General features: G+C 37.8%; 1 protein-coding gene across 1 annotated transcript in view; it reads left to right on the top strand.

Annotated features, from left to right (window-relative positions):
* scn8aa (sodium channel, voltage gated, type VIII, alpha subunit a) overlaps positions 1-22,519 on the top strand; it is a 96,061-nt gene that overhangs the window by 68,521 nt on the left and 5,021 nt on the right. The window contains exons 18-21 of the mRNA XM_056449523.1: positions 3,583-3,700; positions 3,821-3,975; positions 4,651-4,824; positions 15,981-16,103. Coding sequence (XP_056305498.1) covers positions 3,583-3,700; positions 3,821-3,975; positions 4,651-4,824; positions 15,981-16,103 — 570 coding nt within the window. The remainder of the gene's footprint in view (positions 1-3,582; positions 3,701-3,820; positions 3,976-4,650; positions 4,825-15,980; positions 16,104-22,519) is intronic.

Genomic DNA, 22,519 nt, shown 5'->3' on the forward strand with positions numbered 1-22,519 from the left:
CCATTAAATACATTACTTTTTTTTTACTAAACTTGAAATGGATCCATTTAACATTCAACATATTCAATATTTGTTTAACAACATTAACTTTTGTTAGACATATAATTGAACATATTTATTTATTGAACTTATCAAATAAGACTAATGTATAAAACTAATTATACATTTTGCTGCTCCGGAAGCTTATGGCCCACTCACACGTGACATTTTGTGCATATAAGACTCAAACCTGATATTTTGTACAGATTATATGTAGTTTTAAGCAAGCATTGAATGATTTTGCTATGGGGAAAATGTTTTATTATTTAGACTCTGTTGGACGTTAAATGTTATATGATGTTAAGTGTTGGACTATATTGCCTTTATGTAACTATTAACCGTTGGTAAAAAAAATTGGTGGCCAACAGTGGTGGAAAGAGTAGTGAAAAATCATACTTAAGTAAAAGTACTATTACTTGCCTGAAAATGTAGTACAAGTAGAGTAAAAGTATCGGTTGAAAATATTACTCAAAGTATGAGTAAAAAGTAGACCTTTCAAAAGTACTCAAGTAGCGAGTAGTGAGTATTACGCTGTAAAAAGCTGAAGCATTTACTGTACATGTAATTTGTGCATGTGTGTAAACGTAACATTCTGTAGTCCAATTAGTTATTGCCCAGCAGGCACACAATGTCATAAGAGGTTGATATTAGGTTGGAGGTGGTGACGTCAGGTGACCAAAATTCAATGTCTAGCCAGTGTCTAAGGACAACATTATTTTGATGTCCAATAAGACGTCATATTACGTTCATATTTGGTTGATTTAAGGTTGTGTTAAAAAGTAACCAAAATCCAACATCGAGCCAACATCTTAAACCAACGTCATATTGACGTTAAATACTGACATTTATTTGTCAGGTATAGCAACCAAAATCAAAAACATCTGATAGATGTCATAGTGGTAACGTCCAAACAACGTGAAGCTGTAACATAATTAGATGTTGATTTTTGGTTGGACGTTGGACACTGATGTCGGCCTGACATTGGTTTCTGACATCAACCCAATTTTAATTTCCAAACAAAATGCAATGTCCCCACAATGTTGGGGTACAACCTCAATTTGATGTCATTGTAAGGTCCACCCAGTTGGCTCAATGAAGGTGTCCGCTGGTGGATGAAGGTTCATTGCCTGTTCGGTCTTTCCAGTGCACAATGTTGATTTACTTCAAATTTAACTCATGTCTGACTCCAATTTTAATATGAGGTGGTTTAGAATATTAATATATCTTTCATTTTATCTGACTCCAATCATAAAAACATTAAGAAGATTATATCAATATATAATTTAGATAAATGTTTGAACCTTTTATTCTCAGTCGTAACTATTACATTTGTTCATTCGGGTGCTCATGTCGCTCAGAGGAATTGCCCCAGCCGATGGCGTCCCTCACGGTCACACTCTTGTCGGTCTTGAATATTAAACAGAGGTAAATGACTACTACTTTTAGATGGCCGCTCCCGTGCTTTCGCATTCTAAAGTATTTTTGATTAGTCCTCCTTAGATGTACACCCTTGAGTAAAGACAATATCATTTCCAATCAGAGGTTAGGGCCATTATTATAAATGTAACCGACTACTGTACTCCATAATAATTTTAGTTTAGCCAAGCCCATGGTTTCCCATATACACTTAATTTAGAATAACATTTCTTTTAAACAAGGGTCGGGTATCCTATTTAGATTAGTCGTACAACTCCTTGTTGTCCTAGATTGAAATTAACGCCGTTACCACCTAAGTACACTTGAATCAATATCAAGAGTCAGTCAGATCCCTAAAATAAAATTAGTGTGCCCAATGCTCCATCTCAACTGGATTTTAGTCCGTCTACTGATCTGACACAGGAAGAGCGGAAACAAGGATACATCGTAATCTACTAGAATGAATAATTACAGAGTAAGCAAAATATATTCAAACATAACAATTCAATAGTCAGGTAAATATGTATTATGCCAATTATTCAGTCAATTTATAAACAATCAATATAAGACATCAAATTCTCAAAGATAGATTCAAAATCAGAAGATGCATACCTGACTTCAAAATGTACATAGTACGGAGCATGGAGCTCCACATAATGGGCTAATCTGGTTACAGAATCGCCCCGAGCTTTTTGATGCTTTTTCTTAAGTAGTCAACTCATATTAAAACATTCTCCAAGTGGTGGTGTCTGAAACAACAATGGGAACCCACCTGCTGTGGGAATCATGAGGTAATTTGGATAAAGGACCCTGACAAATGACACCCCTTCTGCAGTGGATCAAAGATACCTAAAACTTCAAGTGTTTACTTAGATTATTACTATTTCTATGAGAACGAGACCATTGTACCAGTGGCACTGAGCCATTTTGAATGATATCAAACATGATGCAAAAAGTCACTTGCATTGATACAGAAGATTCATACTTTGAGATGACCATTCTGTGAGTTGGCTGAGGGGGAAGAGTAGGGGAAGGGAGTGGGGGAGAGAGCTTTTCCCGCATTCTCGCTCCATGGGGTGTGGATGTAGATGTTTGCATTGTTCATGTGGATGCATAAAAGTATCTGAGATTTCTCAAATGTTACAGAATGTTGACGTCTTATGCCTACTGAGTGTTTAGGGCCATTTCGAGCAACATAAAGTAAACATCCGTCTCCTTCTAATCAGTTACACGCATCTAAACAAGGTCTCTGGGTCAATGCATGTAAAGATTATGGGCATCTTCTTTTGGACACTTTTAATGCTTCCAAACAGTTTGCTGCAATTATAAATCGCCCATGTCTTGAGGTAGTTCATTTGGATGCAATTTACCTTCTATGTTCGATTTACATTTAGTCATTTAGCAGACGCTTTTATCAAAAGCGACTTACAAATGAGGACAAGGAAGCAATTTACACAACTATAAGAGCAGCAGTGAACAAGTGCTATAGACAAGTTTCAGGTGTGTAAAGTCTAAGAAACAAAGCATTAGTAATGTAAGTTTTTTTGTTGTTGTTGAGAGAGTACAGTAGTGGTATAGCCAGAGAGGCAGTTAGAGATTAGGAAGGAAAGTGGAGACTAAACAGTTGAGTTTTTAGTCGTTTCTTGAAGACAGCAAGTGACTCTGCCGTTCTGATGCAGTTAGGATTTAATTGGACAGTAATCACAGGACTAATTTTTCTAATCCCCATAGAAAAGAAAAAATAAAGTAGTGACTGCAGGTTGAAGGAAAGAAATGGTGTAAAAGTGCCGATACTGCACTAAAAATGTACTCAAGAGAAAGTAAAAGTACACATTAAACTACACATAAAACTACTTTGTAAATTACAATCTCTAAGAAAAACTACTCAATTACAGTAATGTAAGTATTTGTAATTTGTTTCTTTACACCACTGGTGGCCAATACATCGGTGCATCCCTACTTTTACGTCTGCCATTGATCAAGCGAACTTATAGACCCACCAAAACATGCATTATTGAATACTCTGTTTGTTTGAGCACCATGACTGAAATTTCAGTGAAACTTATTTTTATTTTGCTATTTAAATGATAATTTATCTTCACAAATGTCCTCTTTCTTATTGATTAGTTGGATGACATCAGCTCTTCAGAGGGCAGCACCATAGATATTAAACCAGAGGTAGAGGAAGCGGTGGTGGTGGAGACAGTTGAGGAATATGTCGATCCAGAAGCTTGCTGGACTGAAGGTAAAGGGCTCATCGATTGTTTTCTTCTTCCTCTGTTTGCAGACTATTATACAGTACATTTTTGAAATGTAGAAGATTATAAGGATCATCAGAATAATTCGAATGTGTGCTGTTTTACAGGTTGTATTGCCCGCTACAAGTGTTGCGATGTGCCCATCACGGAGGGCTGGGGCAAGAATTGGTGGTTCCTCCGAAAGACCTGCTATCTGATTGTGGAGCACAACTGGTTTGAAACCCTCATCATCTTTATGATCCTCCTCAGTAGTGGAGCACTGGTGAGAATTCACGAACAACTTTCTTATATAAGGATGTTCACAAGCACTTTTATCTATGATTGGCTACTATTGAAAGCTGTAACTTTTATATTTTAGGAATCTCAGTAGATTATTCATGCACATATATTTTGCATTCTGTTTGAATTCTCTCTGAACGTTGCAATAATATCCTTATGAGGTATGTATGATGTGAAATTCAGGCAGACATTGTCTCATTGTAGAGACTAGGCGCCGGAGCTGCATTGCTGGGCAGTGTGATTAATGCACTGCACTATTCATCCAATTGGATCTATTTATGGCTCTGGAAATGTTCCTGTCTTTAGCATCACTAAGGATGCCAAAAAGGACTGTAATAGAATCCGGGATCTTGCCTTACACAATTTCTTTTTGAAAGCTGACTCTAACTTGTGCTTTTAACTAAATTATTGCACGAAGTAGCAGCCTATTTAGGAGTTTTTCCAGATTCTATCGCGAATAAACATTTTAAATGCATTTAATGTTTTTGCTGTTTATAATTGTTTATCTAGTTATTTGAATACATATATTTTGTCAATGTTTTAAATGAAACATTACTAAGTTAACTTCATTTAAAGATCATTTGTTTTTAAAATTATCATGAAATAAAATCTAACTGATAGTACTTGAGTTAATTTAACCATATGATATGTTCTGCAGGCCTTTGAGGATGTGTATATTGAACAGAGGAAGACTATTCGAATCATTCTGGAGTACGCTGACATGGTCTTTACATACATCTTCATATTGGAGATGTTGTTAAAGTGGGTGGCCTATGGTTTTGTCAAGTACTTCACAAATGCTTGGTGCTGGCTGGACTTCTTCATTGTCGACGTAAGTCTGCTATTTCATTCGTGCTATGTTTGTTGTCAAATGTCCTTGACATACACATCTTGTTGATTGGTTCTATCCTGCAAAAAGCAAAATATGACTAGTGCTAAATAGAAGCAAGGCAATTTGTGCACCAATGAGGCATCACTGTATGTGGTGGGTGGAGTTATACAGCTTATAAACACGTTATTTCGAATCTGTTGGCTTAAATGTGAATTGAATAGTTTCTGCACTGCTAGTATAACAAATTAATTTAAAAAACAACAAATGCTCAGTGCACTCATCAAACACTTATCAAACAATAGTAAAATATTATTTTTTTTCTCAGCCCTCTCAATTGAATCCCTAAAAATTCTGTCCAATGTCTGTCCTTGATTTTCACATTGTCTGTCTTTGAATATTTTGGCAAGTTTTTCAATTGGAAACACAACAATTAGGCAAGAGTCTCAACTAATACTTCAGCCATAGTCAGACCCCCTAATTTTTCCGCGATCCCTGAATCCAATGCAAAATAAACAAAAAGTCGAAAATTTTTGCGATCCTGCAAATTTTTTAATGAAATTCAAAATAATCACAAAAAAATGTAATAATCTCATAAAACATCAAATTCCAAACCATATAATCAAATTATATTTATTTTACTTTGCAATGAATTTTAACATGACTTATACATGACTACATGACAGCGCACATGATGTATTTGATTGTCGTCTCACCTGTGCCCTCACAATTATTACATTACGTGGAATGAGGAGCGGGGGAGTTCTCAGCTTGTGCAGTAAGCAGATGTAGATAAGTCATAGCAAAGATGAGATATAGACATCTTGTGGTGCGAATTGGGCGTTTTGTGGATTTGACGTGCTTCAGACTGCAAAAGAAAGTTGGAGCAAACGGAGCAATGGAACAGACAGGTGGAGATGAGATTGGTTCAAGGGTGACGGCCGCTGGACATGACCGAATTGAAGGACATTGTTTGTGCTTTACATGTATGGCTGGTATTATGATATGCATCAAATCGATAAATTATTTAGTTTAACTCTTTCCCTGCAGTTAACGAGAGAAAACGATTCCCTGCCATTGACTAGTTTTACGGCAATCCATATTTTAGGTGTATTACAGTAGGGGAAGCCCTAATGCGTGTCCTATGTGTAACGATGTCAGAGGCTCCGGAGAAAAAGTAAGATCGTGGATAAAATAAGAGTAATACAACCTTCCTTTGGCTTAATCCCTACCGTTTCAGATCTTGTCTTGACCAGAGACCAATATAAAGAAGCTTTATTTTAATGATTTGTGTCATTGTCATTGTTTCAGGTTGCACACCTAACATAGTAGGCTACCTAATAGATTTATATATATTTCTTAAATCGCTAACTTTTCTGCAAATTTCTGGGAATTACTGCCATAAATAATTTTTATTGCAAAAAAATCACAAAAAAATTTGTGAAAAACTAGGGGGTCTGCATAATGTCATATCGCCGAAACACCCTCTGGCTCAGCCTGTCTGGTACAGTAGCCATGCCCCTAAATATCCATATTGATTGAACTAGAAAATGATTGATTAATTTGGGTTGCCCCAAATCTAAATGTTTTGATCGTCACTTTCCAGGTAGATAAACCAGTGAATTGCATGCTTCTATTTTTCAAGATCATTTATTTTGATAAAAAAAAAAAACCTTTTTACTGCTTTTTTACGACATTACTGCTTTAAAATGAAAGATTAAAGACTCTTAAGATGCTGAGTGACCTGGCTTGCCTCGGAGACTTTAGGAGCCTTGTTTAAACTGATAAAATACATTTTTTTGGCATTTTTGACATCAGAGAAAGCATAAACTCTGCATGTTCATAGACCTGACAATATCGTTTGCCAGTCACAGTAAGGTAGGTTTTAAAGATTGTTTAAAAATAGCTGAAAACTGGTCCAGTAGATTCTTTGAGCTGTCAGTTTAAAAGCAAAATGGTGTAGCAACAGAGATAAAAGGATAAATATCTGCCTACCATCCTGTTTCCATGCAGATGTCTTGTGTGATACAGTAGTTGAGGCCAAAAAACTGGATGGTTTCCTTTTTCAACAAGATGTGAATGTTTTGGGCAGAGAAGAGTCAAACGTGGTCTTTTTATTATATGAAGAGTAAAACTGTGTGGTATGCAGGGGTGAGGCTAGAAGAAAAACGGTGTGCTTATCTTGAATATAACTGCTGATGTAATATATTTATCCTTTGTGTTATAAATCGTGTTATTTCATAAGATTACATCATCTCTTTAAGATCTATCACCCATGCATAGTCATGCAAAAATGCTAGATTTCTGCGTTATACTGAGATGCTTGAATATCTGCTATCAGGAATGATAAACTGGCTTTACAAATCACCAGTACTGTGCAAATATTTGTCCTCCCCCTTTGTATGCAATCATTAGTGAATTCCTTTTGCAAATGATACCCTTATATGTTGGAATGAAAACTACTAGCCAGTCTATCAATAACAAAGATTATTGATCAATGATATTCAAGCAGTTCTCATATTAATTGAACCTTGTTTCTAATTCTTGTACATATGTGTACTATGTCTATACGGTGTGAATAATATGATATGTGTTGCCTCTGACTGGTTTCGTTTTCTGCCCTTATTGTGGGAGACTCACCAAGTGAAACATGCATTTAAAGATCATACAGAAATTCTGTAAATATTTGTATACAGCAAATGGCTAATACTAATGTAGATTTAAATAATGAATCAAACAGTTTGTGATTTAAATGTACACACTTGGACTCCAAAGTAAGGGCTTCAGAGGAATGTCATGTGGATGTGCTTTTCTCATGATATGTGGAGGACATGTTACAAATGCAGTGACCATGTCAAGATACAAACTGATTGTATGTGTGTTCTGACCTTGTTCCTGAACTAACCACCTTTCAGCAGAACTCGTACACCCAATATTCTTTAATGAGCGGCTGTGGGACATTTTTAGATGCATACGCAGTACACTTGATGTTCTTTAATGTTATATGTTCTTAAATGTGATCAAAACAATTTTGTCCAAAACATTGACAACAAAAAAAGCCCTTATTATGGATTATAAAGCTTTTGTTTAGCTATACAAAAATATACATTTGACTCATTGATAAAGAATTAAATATAAATTGTACTTTCAGACGTACTGTACATGTACATACAGCCTGATCCCTAAATCATAGATGATGCTGCGGCTCCAATTCCAACTCAGAAAGCTAAAATGTTGTACACTGGAAAGTAGCAACACTTACAGTAACATAACTGGGCTTGCAATCTGATGCAAAAACTCCATATAATATAATTAGGCAAATACAGTGATGCAAATGTTTAGGCTCCAGAAAAAAAAAAAATAGGTCACACTTTTTTTTATGGTCCGTTTGTTGAATTTAAGTTACATTGCATCAGTAGTGTAGTCCTAAAAAAAGTGGTGTACTATTACCCATCCAACCTGCCCAAGCTGTTTTATAATTTTACCTGAAAGTTTCAGCGAGGCATCATTCAGTTGACTTCGAAAAACTTGTGAAATTTTCTCACAGCTGCTGTGGTCATCAGTGGGCGGGGAATGGCGCAAAATATAAACAAAAGTGCACCAATTGCAACAAATTAAGATGAGAGTTAAAAAAAAACATTTGGTATACAGTTAAAGGGGATGCGAATACATGTAAATTAGGGAAGGCTAATCAGCAAAACAAGTGAGTATACCAAGGGTATACGCAATTATTGATCCTCAGAAGTCGTAATACCCAAACAGCTAGTGGAAAAAAGTAGGCATACTGAGTATACGTGCGTATAGCCCCGACTACACCACTGCATTGCATCTACATGCCAACTGATTTTTAGTAGATTATAAGTAGACTGTTAGGTTGGGGTTAGGGTTGGTGTAAGTTGACATGCACTTGCAAAGTTTCTTATAGTCAGTTAAATGTCTGTTGAAGGAGCAGTATCAACAGATGTTAAGCAGACAGTCTGCTGATACTCAAATGGACCATCAAAATAAAGTGTTAAAGTATAATTAATTTTATTATATCAGTTTGGTTACTATTTGTTTAATTCCGTAACATTCACATGGACCACATTATGAAGCTTGGCCTAAGCTAATGCCACTGGCACTGGCTTGCTTAGTTTGGGACTTGTGGAGTTGTGCATCATTGGAATTGCCCTTCAGTGTTTGGGCTTTCAGCAGTGACATTTACATTATTACATTGAACTGAACTAAACTGAATTTTAACCGGGAAAACTGGACTGAAGCGGTTTCAGTTGACTAAAACTTCATCTATTTTAAGCTGCTTTGACACAGTCTACATTTTAAAAGCAATAAAGAAATAAACATTAATTGAATTGAAAGGATTAATTCAACAGCAACACATTTTCTCATACATATCTTGAATTTTTCATCTTTTGACAGACAAATTAAAGGAAGTTTGACTTGAGAGAAAATCTAAAGGCCGTATAAACCATTCTGTGTAAATGACTCTCAAAGATATTGTGCAGGACTATCTCACATCTGACTTGGAATGGAACGCAGGTTATACAGTTAAACTATTCAGCTATTGACTAAACCCTGATTTATATTTCTGCATTGAGTGATTGCTGTACCCCATGGCGCATACCTTACATGTAGCCGATGCCATTGTGAGCATTTATACACCTGCATTCTATCTGTGTTGCTCTGGCAAGAACACTTCCGAAACACTATTAGGCAATCGGGTTTCTATGTTGCACTGTTTTGAGTTTATTTCCAGATATTTTGGATTTATGCAAGACTTGGATTCAGATTTGATGTGTGCGATGCTACTGTAGAAGTAGCTCAAACTCGCATTCATTTATGAAAAAAACAAAGGGTGGGAACTGAATATTTAACAACTTTTTATGTAAAACTATATCCACCTGAAGCTCTTTTCCACATTTGTTAAACACTTGCACTACCAACCTCACTCCACTCCCACAACCCACACTCGTCAACACTACCCAGCTGACCAATCACAGATATTGTGATATAAAATTCTGCATCATTGTAACATAAAGTTTCATTTTTAGGAGGTGTGCGTCATGGTAGGGCAAGGGCTACACCTGACCTACTGTGTGAACTTCATGCAGAATTATAAATTGGCTTTAAAGGAACACTGCATTCCACTGGTCTCCGGGTCTGTCAGAAACTTTCAATTTAGCATAAATTATTGAAATGGATTAAACCTTTAGCATCTCACTCAAAAAAAGAGTTTTGATAATTTTTCTATTTAAAGCTTGATCGTCTGTGGTTACATTGTATTCTAAAACCAACAGAACATGAGTTTACCATATTACCAAAACTCTTTATTTTAATCAAAACATGAGATGCTAGGGTTGTCTCGATACTGTAATTCAGTACCAATCGCTACTGAAGTTTTAAAAACGTGCATTTCCCGTGAACATTTGAGCACTGTTGAGTGTAAACCATAGACTGTAAAAGATAGGAACGTAGTATCCATGACGTCACCATAGGTTTTTGAAGAGCGCAAATGAAGCTACAAGTAGGCATGACCAATGGTCGCCATTTTGTTCACGCGTCATCCAAGGGTTACCAAAAAAGGGCAAAGAGGCAGAGTGTGAGCGCAGCTATAGACGCCTGCTAGCATTTTGCTTAGATGGGCTTTTCTTTGGGAGAAACACTTAATACTTCACTACCTGCGATTCGTTTATGTTCTGACCACATGTGCTTGGTTGTATACTATATCAATAAAGTGTTTAGGCTTTTAAAAACACTGTTATAGTACATTGAGCCGCTAAAAATTGTTCTTATGATGTTTTTCTACAGGAGGAAAATGCAAATTACTTTTAAATGCTTCAAATATAGTCTGTGTTAGTAAATATGAAATCCAGGCATAACACTGTATGATAACGCTTCAGATGACTGTTCTAGAGCCTACAGCCGATCAATCTGTCAGATTCTGCCGTGCATTCAAGTTCTAAAGAAAATTAGAAATGATAAATCATCTTAAATAAAACAAATACATTTATAGATATGATAAATAAGTATATAAATTCACTTACCTGGGAAATGGATTGTTTGTGAGCACAATTAAGTGCACACAGCATGCAATATCATCTAATTATTGTAGGAAATAATTCCAAAAGGCAATTGGCTGTGTAAAGCCAAAGAAAACAAAACAGAAATACAGTGTATATGGCGAGTTCAGCGGCTAATCAGCCGAATCACATGAGGTAAAGTGATGGCGACCAGCAAGACGTAGTTGCCACTCAAGTGGCCTCGCCGTTAACTATGCAGACTTAATTGAACCTAAAATAAACAAAATGGACGTTATAAAAAAATTCACCCCCCTCACATTTGTAATGAATATTAGCTATATACACCAAAATATTTTTTTTTGTACCAGGCTGTAAACACCTTTTTTTCTGCTATAAAGTTGGCCACTTTAACACTGGGGTCAATAGAAATCTGCTCTATTAGAGCCAGGGAGTGGAATTTTAATGAATTGCAGTTTCAGTCACTTCCGTATTAGCTTCATGAGGGAGAGCGGGATATTGTCGCTCGGTGTAAACACAGATACAGGGATACTGGAGCATGTCAAAGTCATGTCGATCAGCTAGTTTGTCTATAAGCTGACATGCAAACGATCAGCTGATGAATCACGGCTTTAAAACGCTCCAGTGTGCTCATATCTGCGGTAAACACAGTAAACAGTGGTGAGTTTGGTGAACTGATGACCCTCACAGCTGATCACAGTAATTTTTTTGTTGAGCATGTGAACACAATGGCAAGTCAGCAGTGTTTAAGAACGTGAAATTTTAGTGGGAAATGAACGTTTTTAAAACTTCAATATCGACAGGTACCGAATTACTGTATCGTGATAACCTTACGTAGATGCTAATAGTCAAATCCTATTCAAGGATTTATGCTAAGATAAGCTAAAAATGCTCCCGCCAGACCCGGAGATTTGCTGAATGAATTCAAAAAAGAAAAAGTCAGCTGTTAGGTGACTTAAGCCTATTTCCAAAGACAGTGGAGTGTTCCTTTGAGGAATCATCCCACAGCTTAAAAATAACCCCTCAGACTTGTGAGTTTGCTCTGACTATAGTTCATACTCATCCTATGTCCATCAACCCCCCACTTCTCAGCCCTAATTGCGGCTGATGGGAGCTATAGTCCTCTGTGACTATTCCCGGGGTGCTGGACTTACACTTGTGCTAGTTTGGAAGAACTCCATATCCCAAGATGGATCAAAAGTTCATTCCTCCCTCCCCCACTCACACCTGCTCTTCCCTTCCTTGAGGTAGTGCTGAGATGTGTTGATGTTGAGGAGACAGCAGACGGTGAGTTGTCCTCCTGACTAGTCTGTTCCTCCACTGTTCTTTGCTTTCATTTGTGTGATGCTCCGAGGGCTTTCACCAGGAGCCAGCATCATATCTAGCATGCAGTTTTGTGTTTATGTGTGTGTATATACTGCATATGTACCATTATTTCCTATGGTCTGTGTCACTATATATCTGTGCCATCAACCATACAGCTTATTATTTGACTATGCACACATTTTCTTTAGTGCTAAGGGAGTGTGTGAGTTATAATCCATTTCAGAAGTACATATATTATTTTAATATAGCGCTTTATTCGTTTTATTTGGGGAAATCAATTTAATAAGCAATAGAAGCATCACTTAATGGTATGAGTGAGCGCAAAACATCTGCCATTTTTGATTATGTTTTGACTTTGTTCAATTTGAGTTGATTTTGCTTTTTAATTTGCTGTCTTCATTTGGTCACAGCCACACATCTCATTGACCTTGCCTTGCAGAGCGAATGTGCTGGCAGATGAAGAGAGCTTACACTGAGGGGCCATCTCAGACGGCTCAGGGGGCCCCGGGGCCCTCCATAAAGGGGCGCTTGTGGGTTCCGACTGAGGCTAAAGGTGATAATTACCCCCAAAGATCACATGATCTGTAGATGAAGGAGAAAGCTTTATTACACATTATCATCTGAACGGGATTTTGTAGAACTTCAGGAAAAATATGAAGAGATTTCTTTAATATGTCAATTTTAGTTAATGCAACATTAATGCATACATTTTTAACCCAAAGAATTGAACAGAAGATTTTTCTGTGCCAGACTGTTAATGTGTACTGGTGCCCTTGTGGGTCATATCTATTGAAAACCACCAATAATTCTAGACTTGTGGTTTCTAAAATGTCAGCATGCATCAGTGAAGGAAAATAATACCATCACCATTGAGAATAAAGCTTTCACCTTTAATAGAATCCCCTCTGTGAGTTGGTTAGCTTTCGGTGTTGTGGACTTTTGCTGTGTTTTTACCAAGTCTACGTCAGTGATTGGTTGGAGGTGTGCAGGTCTGTTTGTATACCTTTTCATTGGGGTGCTCAAGCCTGGTGTCCTAATGCCTTTTTTGTTCCTTAAAATCCTGCATGAACAGCAAATTGCTGCAGATTTTGACTTTAGTATGATGAAATTCAAATTAATAATCAAATTAAAACATCAAATTAATAAAATAATCTACAAATGAGAAGTAAATGACAGACAAGGTCATAAAAACAGACAACATCTCTAAAAAATATCGTAATTGAAAAATTAAAATGAGTAGATTTTTTTTAAATAAGACAAATGTGTTGATTAATCATTTCTTAAGGTGTACATATCTTTTGCAGCCAGTTTAGACCAGTCATTTCATCCTCTTGGAGCAGGGGGCATCAATCTCGGTCCTGGAGGGCCGGTGTCCCTGCAGGGTTTAGCTCCAACTTGCCTCAACACACCTGGCTGGGTGTTTCAAGTATACCTAGTAAGACCTTGATTAGCTTATTCAGGTGTGTTTGATTAGGGTTGGAGCTAAAATCTGCAGGACGCCGGCCCTCCAGAAACAAGTTTGGTGACCCCTGTCTTAGAGTATATAGTAAAGTTTTTTTTTGAGTCATTTAGATTAATGAATCTATTATTTACTTTTTCTCTCAGTATCGCAGCTGTAAAGCAGTAGTCTTTAGTTAAAAAGTAATGCAAAAACGCATACGTGCTTTAGAAAAAGTTGAAAGCAAAAGTTGAATTCCAGACATTTTAGGAGATATAGGGTGCTTTCGTTTGTTTGATGTCAGAGTACGGTACGTTTAGCTAGTGTGAACGTGTCTTCTGAAATTGGGTGCGCACCCGTGAACCGTATCCGAGTCCATCTGAAAGAGGTGGTCTGGGGTACGGTTCACGCGAACTCTGGTCTTGTTCAATTCTGGTGTGAATGCAATCGTACCAAATAATGGAAATGAGCCACCAACTCTACAACAAACTATCGTTTTCATAACATTTACTCGTGTGTATGTTTCTGTGTATCACATACTGTACCTTGGTGACAAGCGGGACTGAGCCAGGGCAAACACAGTGATAATGTCTGTTTGTGTCCTCCAAATACAGCTTCTGCAGACATCGCGTTATGTTTTGAACGTTTCTGATATTTTTGCGGCAGATAGATGCGGGTCGCTCTCTGTATGTCCAACACCAAAATATTCAGTAAAAGCAGAAAGGCCGCGATGTGCGTACGTCTTTCCATTTTGGTGCTTTGCTTTCAAGGCTGTCACCTAGCAACAGTAGTACAGCTCGATGTACAGCATACCGAGGTTCAGAAGGAAAAAAGACAGTGTGAACACAAACCAACTGAGAAGGTGGCAAGGGGGGACCATCGAACTTGGGTACGGTCCAGGAAATTGAACCAAATATGAAAGCATCCTTAAAAACCCGGGCCGGATGATTTTTTTCCCAAAAAATGTGCATCTCTGTGGGTCTGCAGAGCACGTGAAACTGTCTGCTTGTGTGTTGACAGGTCTCGTGGGCACTGAATGAAATGGGTAAACAGGAGAGGATTTTCTACTACTTAATCGATTGCGGATGTTTGGTTATATTGAGCGGATGCAAAAAGTGTAAAAGGATGTTAATAATAGTTTTAAAAAAGTGTCACTAAATATAATTGGGCGGCCGTTAACATTCCAGGGCGGCCTGCCCAAGTAAAGTCTATGTGTGGGAAGCACTGGAGAGGGGTGAGGAAGCATATCTCACCTACAGTAAGTGATCAAGCGCAGCCATTCCAAAGTGGAGGCAAATGCCTAGACTTTGACTACCAAAAATCTTTTAGTGGATTCACCTTAAAACTAACAATGTGTGCTAGCAAATCATATTGTAAACACTGTTACAAATTACAAGCCTTTTTTGACAACCCTGTTTTACACCAATACCTTGCATCGACTCCTTTGACGCTTGTACTATAATCAATACAGTTCTATAGAGAGCCCTTTTGACCAATATGACCTTTTCGCTTACATTGGCCTTCTGCTTTCTCCAAGCATGGAGGGCGTTTACCTTTCTGCAGAGAATGGCATTTTAGAGATTAACCAAGGCTTGGGTTCCCACAAAGTGATTTTTGTCCTTTCAGTGCTGTCTAATGTCCATTTACTATCTGCCCTGATTTCCCCCTCCGCTGTCACATTACTGTGTCAATGTGATGCTCTTTAAACTGTAAAATCAATGTGAATTGCAACTTGGCATACATGTACATGTTTAACTGTATTCTTTCTCACAGGTTCCATTAGTTTGTCTGTCTTAAATTAAATGGGATTTAATGCCTCAGCCAAGAGCGACACGGAGAGACAATGTTAGAAGGGCAAGGGTAAGGTTCTTGCAGTATGTTGGGTTGTTTGTTTTTGATGCATCTGCAGGGGTCACTACTATCTTCTCAAACCCCACGTCCCCTAACGTACTTCATCCGCCATGAGTTTTGCGCTTCTCTGTCTTCTTTTGTTGGAGTCTTATGCTTCTCTCTCTCTCTTTCTGTCTCTTTCTTTCAACCACAGTTTCTCCACAGGTGTTAGGAAACTCACAAGGGTTGGTGACCTCCCAAAACTAACTTGAGTACCAAACCCTGGGTTTATCCTCTGCCTCTAAACCCCTATCTATACCTGTAACCAATACTAAACATGAGTCTTTCTCTCTCTTCTCCTTGGGGATATATACATGTATAAATGCAGTGTTATATATGTATATACCCATCCAAACTGTTGTAATGTGTGTAAACCAACGTTCCAGCAGCTCTAGAGGCCAACTCTTTCCTCAAGAGCTTTCTCCCATCTAACAGTATGGATCCTTTTTTGCTTCTCTGTTTCTGTGTAGGTGTCTATAGTCAGCCTTATAGCTAATGCGCTGGGCTACTCCGATCTAGGGCCCATTAAATCACTCAGGACACTAAGGGCCCTGAGACCCCTCAGAGCATTGTCACGTTTTGAAGGGATGAGGGTAAGATACAAAGCTATAGAGCTGATCTCTCTGCATGCCCATTCAGCAGTTACAGCATGCTAGAACTGATCGAGAAAAAAAAAAAACGAACGAAAAGGACCACCACCAAAACCATACCGGGGGATTTTAATTTTTTTTTAGCGACAGCCGCCAATGAAAAGGGCTCTCCCTTTTCATGCACACCTCTTCTGTACCACATTAATGATCCAGTCATGACGCAGCTGAGATAAAAAGATGTGAAAAGCACCTCTGTTCCCTGATTTACCTGAAATCGGGTGTACGATTGACTACTAGTTTCGCCAAGTTGTTGTCAAATTTATCAAAGCTGCCTCATTACAAGTAATGTCAATTGGCCCTTGCTAAAAAAAGGCATTAGCATGAAAAATGATTGACAAATCCAAACACAACGCCATTCAAATCCCTTTTCATTTCACACAGCATTTGATCTGCAATTGGCTGTTCATTTGGCCTGACTCTCAACTTCTGCTTTTGATGGAGAGCCCCCTTCCTTCCATTTCTCCTCTGTTACACTGACCCTGTCTCTCAGAGAACAACCAGCAGCACGCCACTACACTAGCACTACAGTAGACTAGATACTAGGCCTATATGCTGATGAAACATCAGAGCACATTTAATATGATTGACCCTTTGCTAAGCTACACTTTGCTTGATGTTTGCATGACTGTCAATAAAGCATGCTGATGAACTGTAAAGAAAACTAGCTGGTAATATATGGAATATAATTAAGTATTGTACAGGACAAATTTAATCTGTAGTCTTTTTGTGAAGAAATTCAAAATCTTAAATTAATATTTTTATTCACCAAAGGCCCTGTTTTCACCTGGTATTAAAGTTTATCTTCAGTGATATGATCATAAGTGGTCACCCAAGACGCATCCACCTGTTATTAACATAGATGCATCTCTTATGATCACTTCAAGCATCATCCTAATACCAGATGTAAACAGGAATAGAGAGATGTAAAAGAATCCTGAAAAAAAGGCTCAGTGTCAAAAATGTTCAGTAATTTCTGTTAAATTAAATGTTCAACTATTCAAATAGAGATTTATTCTTGACTATTATAAATAAAGCCAACCCTTACATGACATATGGCAAAAATTGTAAAGGCATGATTGGTCAGAGACGCTTTAAGGTTAACATGATTTTACCAAGTAGAACATGAACCTGGAACAACATTCAATCAATATACATTTACTGTTAGATGTCAAGTTTAGGCTTAAAACAATAGTTTTGGGCTTTTGTACTACATACCTATATTAGGGGGTTAGGTTTAGGGGTAAGGATAGGGTCGAGACAAAGTTCTTAAATGGGAATGTTGTTCCAAGATCAACCAAAGACGTTGCCCCTAGAACTAATGTCCTACTTGGAAAAATCATTGCATTGCGTTTTAAGGTGGAGCTTAGCAAAGAGCGAGATTGTCAATATGAATGAAATGTGCTATTTCGCATTAGTCAAAGAGCAAGAATGCTGAGAAGAACTTCTGAGGGACACTTTCGCTAGTATTGATAATCATTTGTTGGCGCTGAGCGTTTGCACTCATACAGGTCATTATTAGTCATCATACAAGCAAATTTGGCAAAGATAGGCTTCCATTAACCCTTTGATGGTTGTGAACAGTTGCACCTGGTTGTTGTCACTTTGAGTCTTTCTTCTCTTACCTGTGGACTGGTTGCCCTGAGCTTCTGTACCCTCTAAATCCCTTTTCACCTCCTCCCTGCCCCTCATCTGCAGCACCGTGCAGCATCTTCCCTCCCTTCCCCTCATTTCACACTGTTCACCTCAGCCCATTCGGCCCCGCGCTGCCCGGCCTGGAGCAGTGTTGAGGAGCCGAGCCGCTGGAGGCTCACTTCGCCCCTCTTTGCTTGTCTAGGATCTGCACATGGGACTGTAGAAAGGAGGGAGATATTTGCTAAGCTTCTGTATCTCTCTGTATTTTCCAGCCTGTATTTCTATTGCCTTTAGCAATGCAGAGTGGATGATTCTTTTAGGTTTGATTAATTAGGACATAATAGTCAGTGGTTAAGTAGTAGCTTGCAGAACTGTGGAACAAATAGCAAGAGAGAGGTTTGTGTTAGCTGTTACTTTCAAATGGAACGAAGCATAAAGGAATCAGTAAAGAGATTCTGTGATCTCAAACTGCTGTGATGACTAAAGGTATGCTTGGACCCAAAAATGACAGACAAGGTGTCTAGTTGTCAAAATGAAAGCAGTATTTGATGTTTGCTGTAATTTGGAAGTAAACTAACAGGGCTCTAGACTGCAATTGAAATGGTTGCTACATACTTTCAAATAATAATTTTCTGTAAGCTTTAGTCACCATTGGTGACAGTCAGATATTAGGGTTGGGCGATGTCGAACAATTTGTCATCGTACGATGTCTAATGTGAAACATTGCGATAGACGATGACATCGTCGTCATAGGCGGAGGTGAAGTAATTATTTATGAATAATTAATTAATTCATAACTAATAAATTTTCCCAGAGATGAGTTGCAGCTGGAAGGGCATTCCGTGGTGGCGACCCCAGATTAATAAAGGGACTAAGCTGAAAAGAAAATGAATGAATAACTAATTAATTATTCGCAACCTAATGCTTCTACTACCTGACCCGCATGGTCTTTGTTTTACCCATAACCAAATCATAAATAAATAAATATAAGTTACACACAAATCACCTGTCAATCACTTTTTCCGCAGAACTCTGGTATGAATAAGGCAGAGTGATCTGTGCCGTTATAATGGCATCGACAAAGTTGGTTGGTTGGTAAAAAAGGTGTACAACCAACCGGAACCAACCAACAGTATCTGAGGTTTTCGCTAAAATCACTAAGTATAAGCGTGAAAGCAGCGAAAGACTAAAGCAGTGTACTGACGCTGTGACACGGTACCTGATAGATTCATAAGACAGAAGAGTCGTTAGATAGAGACAAGATTAATTAAATATCACGTTTAACAACTCTAGTGAGACGAGATCCAGCCGTACATCCTTAATAAACTATCCGACTTGCACTGCTCTGGGGTTTTGTGCTCAAAGCACCCGCTGACTGCTGGAGCTCAGACGCACAAGTACGCTGGAGCGCATGACAGAGTGTGTTTGTGTGTGTGTGGTCACCTGATGTGCGTTTTCAGCGGTATAGTGTGGAAGGAGAGCTCTTCAGAAATGCTAGATGAAACGCCAGTGTGGATGTAGATCGTTTTCATTCTAAAATGCCATTTTAAAACTAAGACGCATTAGTGTAAATGGGTGTATTTTTTGCTGCTGTGACGGGGCGAGGCGGAGGACCGCGATGCTGGCTCAGCATCATGATGTCTATCGGCGATGTACAATGGCATTGTCTATTGACCCAACCCTATCAGATATTATATTTTTAGAATAGTCTTTTCTCAAATGACTCCAGTGAACTTTCTTTTTACCTAAAGATTGTGTTTACCCAAAGAAGAGATTTAAAACCGACTCAGTCAGTCAGTAAATCATGTGAGTTCTGTTGCTGAACCATAAGCGATTTTTAATCTACTAGTAGATTTTTAATCTACTAAAAGAACCACAGTAGGTACCATTTTGCATATTTTGCAATATATTTTATCATAATTGGTTAGCCTAGTCATAAATCATTTGGCTTTTACATTTAGAATTTTAAGAGCCAATGACTTCCTAGTCATTTTTACTTTATTCTAGAGCCCTGTTACCATATTTTATATTACAGTATTTAGTTATTATTTAGCTTTTTTCTCCTGTTATATTCTTTAATACCTTCATTTATTGTATTTAGATTAGACTGTCATTTTTGGGTGAATCGAAATGTTTCCATAGATTTGCTCTGTTCATGTATCTATAATTGGATTCATGAGGGTCTCAATTTTATGCAACCTGTAATAACAAATAAGTCAAAGAGAGAACAATGAGTTCTTACCCTAGTAAATAATCAGTTTCAATGTTCATCAACTGATATGCTGTTTTGTTTGAAATCAGCAAAAAAAAAAAAAGAGTTAAAAATGAATAAATGACTTGATTAGGAGACACAACATTGGAGAGGTTAAACCAGCTTAGTCTGGTCTGTTCTCAGCATATTCTCTTGCCATATACAACAACCCAGTACAGGAAATCATTCTTGTTCAATGTATGATTAAATGGACTTAGCTTTTTTGCCTTATTCAGTTATTCTCACCTAGTTTTTTGAACCAATAAACATTTATCAAAGGGTTAGAAAACTTGAAACCAACTGAAATCTCTCCACACTGTTGCCTCTCCTGTCCATTTATTTATTGATTTTAACAGTTCTTGAGATTGCACAAAGATGTCATGTAACACGCATGTCCTGTTCAATTGCCAATGCACATTATGCACTTTTGAAAGCCATTTTCCCTCACTTTAATATCTGTGTCGATTCTCACAAAGATATTTTATGTCTATGTGACATTTGAACATGTAGTCTCTATTGAAAGATGGACAGCGATTCTCCTGACAAGTGCTTTTTCCTTGGGGTATTTTTCTTAAATCTTAGGCATACCAAATTCTTACCTAGTCAGTCATTATTACCCATAATTGTCCTTTTGAATATAAACAAATCCGCTCTTAAAAGCTTAACCAAAATCAGTCTAGTCCCCTGTGCTTGCTGAGAGAATCCTGCCATCCTCTGTGCCTCTCTGTGTGTTCATGGGGGAATATGGCTCCACTTTTTAGTATGTGAGAGATCTGCATGCTCAGCTGCCTGCCTGAGAGCTGCGGCTCGGCTGCCTAACACAGTTAGTGAGCGTCTCCTGGCACGCTCTGCTCTTCGCTAATCACTTATGGACAATGTCCTGACTGGGACAGTGGGGGAGGGGAGGGACGTGGAGGCAAATGGGGTGCAGGGAGGGAGGGGGGGGGGGGGGGGGGGGGGGGGGGGTGGGGTGATGTAAAATGTTTTATTTTACTCAAGCTTGTCATTGTTATGTTAAAGTAGTTGGGGTGGGCTGTAGTTTTAAGTATGCAAATGTTTGCTTTGGGGATGTAGAAGTCATTGTGTGAGTCTGTGTGGCATATTTGTATGGAAGGTGTTCATTTTTATGAATTAGTTTTATTTAGGTATGCTGTCCTGGATGTCCCCAGCACTGCACATTTTATGGGTGTGTTCACACGTGTCACACTTTGTTCACTTGGTGCAAATTATTATTATTATTATTTATTTATTTATTTACTTACTTTTAAAAAAGGCTAAGTATTTAAAAAGTAGGTTAAGTATTTAGTGTGAACACTGTCATCCAAACCTTAGTGAGCAACAAACAAGCAGACAAGAACCACTGAAAACATGGGCCTTTATTTCACTTCCAAGGAAACTGTGAAGAGCTTTGACTGGAATATGAACATCACAAACAAAAGGCATTTAACTGAACCAAAAAAAGTGGTTATAAAAAGGAAAAGAATACTCGAGCTTATTTTTTTATCTTGTGTGTTGGAAATGCACCTTCATGTGGCTGATTTTCATTTGTGTGAAGAATAGGAGGAATATAGTGTACTGTACCATTATGTACACCGACATGCATAAGTTTTAATACAGTAAGTCGTAGTAATCAGCAAAGCCATTTTTATATCTCATGTTGAGTCTTAAAAGGACTTTTTAGACCAAATGTATCTTTTTTAATATTATTTTTAACTTTTAATTTGGACCAAAAAACCAGGACACAGAACTACAAGTGTGAACACACTCCAAGTACATTATACTCATAATGCTAAACCAAATGATCTGCTGTTTCTGCAGAGATTCTGAATGCAGTTGTCATTATAGTGGCAATAGTGAAAGTAGCATGTCAAGAATATATCCATACTTCACACCTACAGTTCATATTTTTGACTGTTACGCGATCTAGTACAGTCTAGTTCTTTATCTAATTCAGTAGGTAATTTTAGATGCCGTCCACATTGTACAGTGCTGGGGTAGTTTGGACCAGTGTATAGAACAACCTAATTAGAAAAAAAATTGGGGGGAGGGGGGGGATATAAAAGATTATCTGGTTAATTGAAATTAGTATATGCAAGGAGTAGCATTTACTGTAGGCCACCAAAGAAAACAGTAGTTTAAAGCTATTTGTGTTGACAGCATGTCTAGTTAAATGGTTTCCTAAACCTCTTCCCAAAGCACATATTTATGAAGGGAAATAAGTTTACAAATTCAACAAAATTATTTGCAAGACTCGAAGTCTGCAACATCTGATTATGACAAAGTCATGATTTTGCTCATGAATTCATATTCATAAATAAACTGGCAAACAGTATCAACAAGCTGTATGTTTGCTAAACATAAGCATATGATCAGCAAGCTGTCGACTATTACACTGCAGTTTTGAGATCAAACCTTTAAAGGGATCATTCCTAAACTTGAAATTTCTGCCATCATTTATTCACCCATGACTTGTTCC

The sequence above is a fragment of the Danio aesculapii genome, chromosome 23 (genome assembly GCF_903798145.1).
Source record: "Danio aesculapii chromosome 23, fDanAes4.1, whole genome shotgun sequence".
In the NCBI taxonomy this organism is placed as follows: Eukaryota; Metazoa; Chordata; class Actinopteri; order Cypriniformes; family Danionidae; genus Danio; species Danio aesculapii.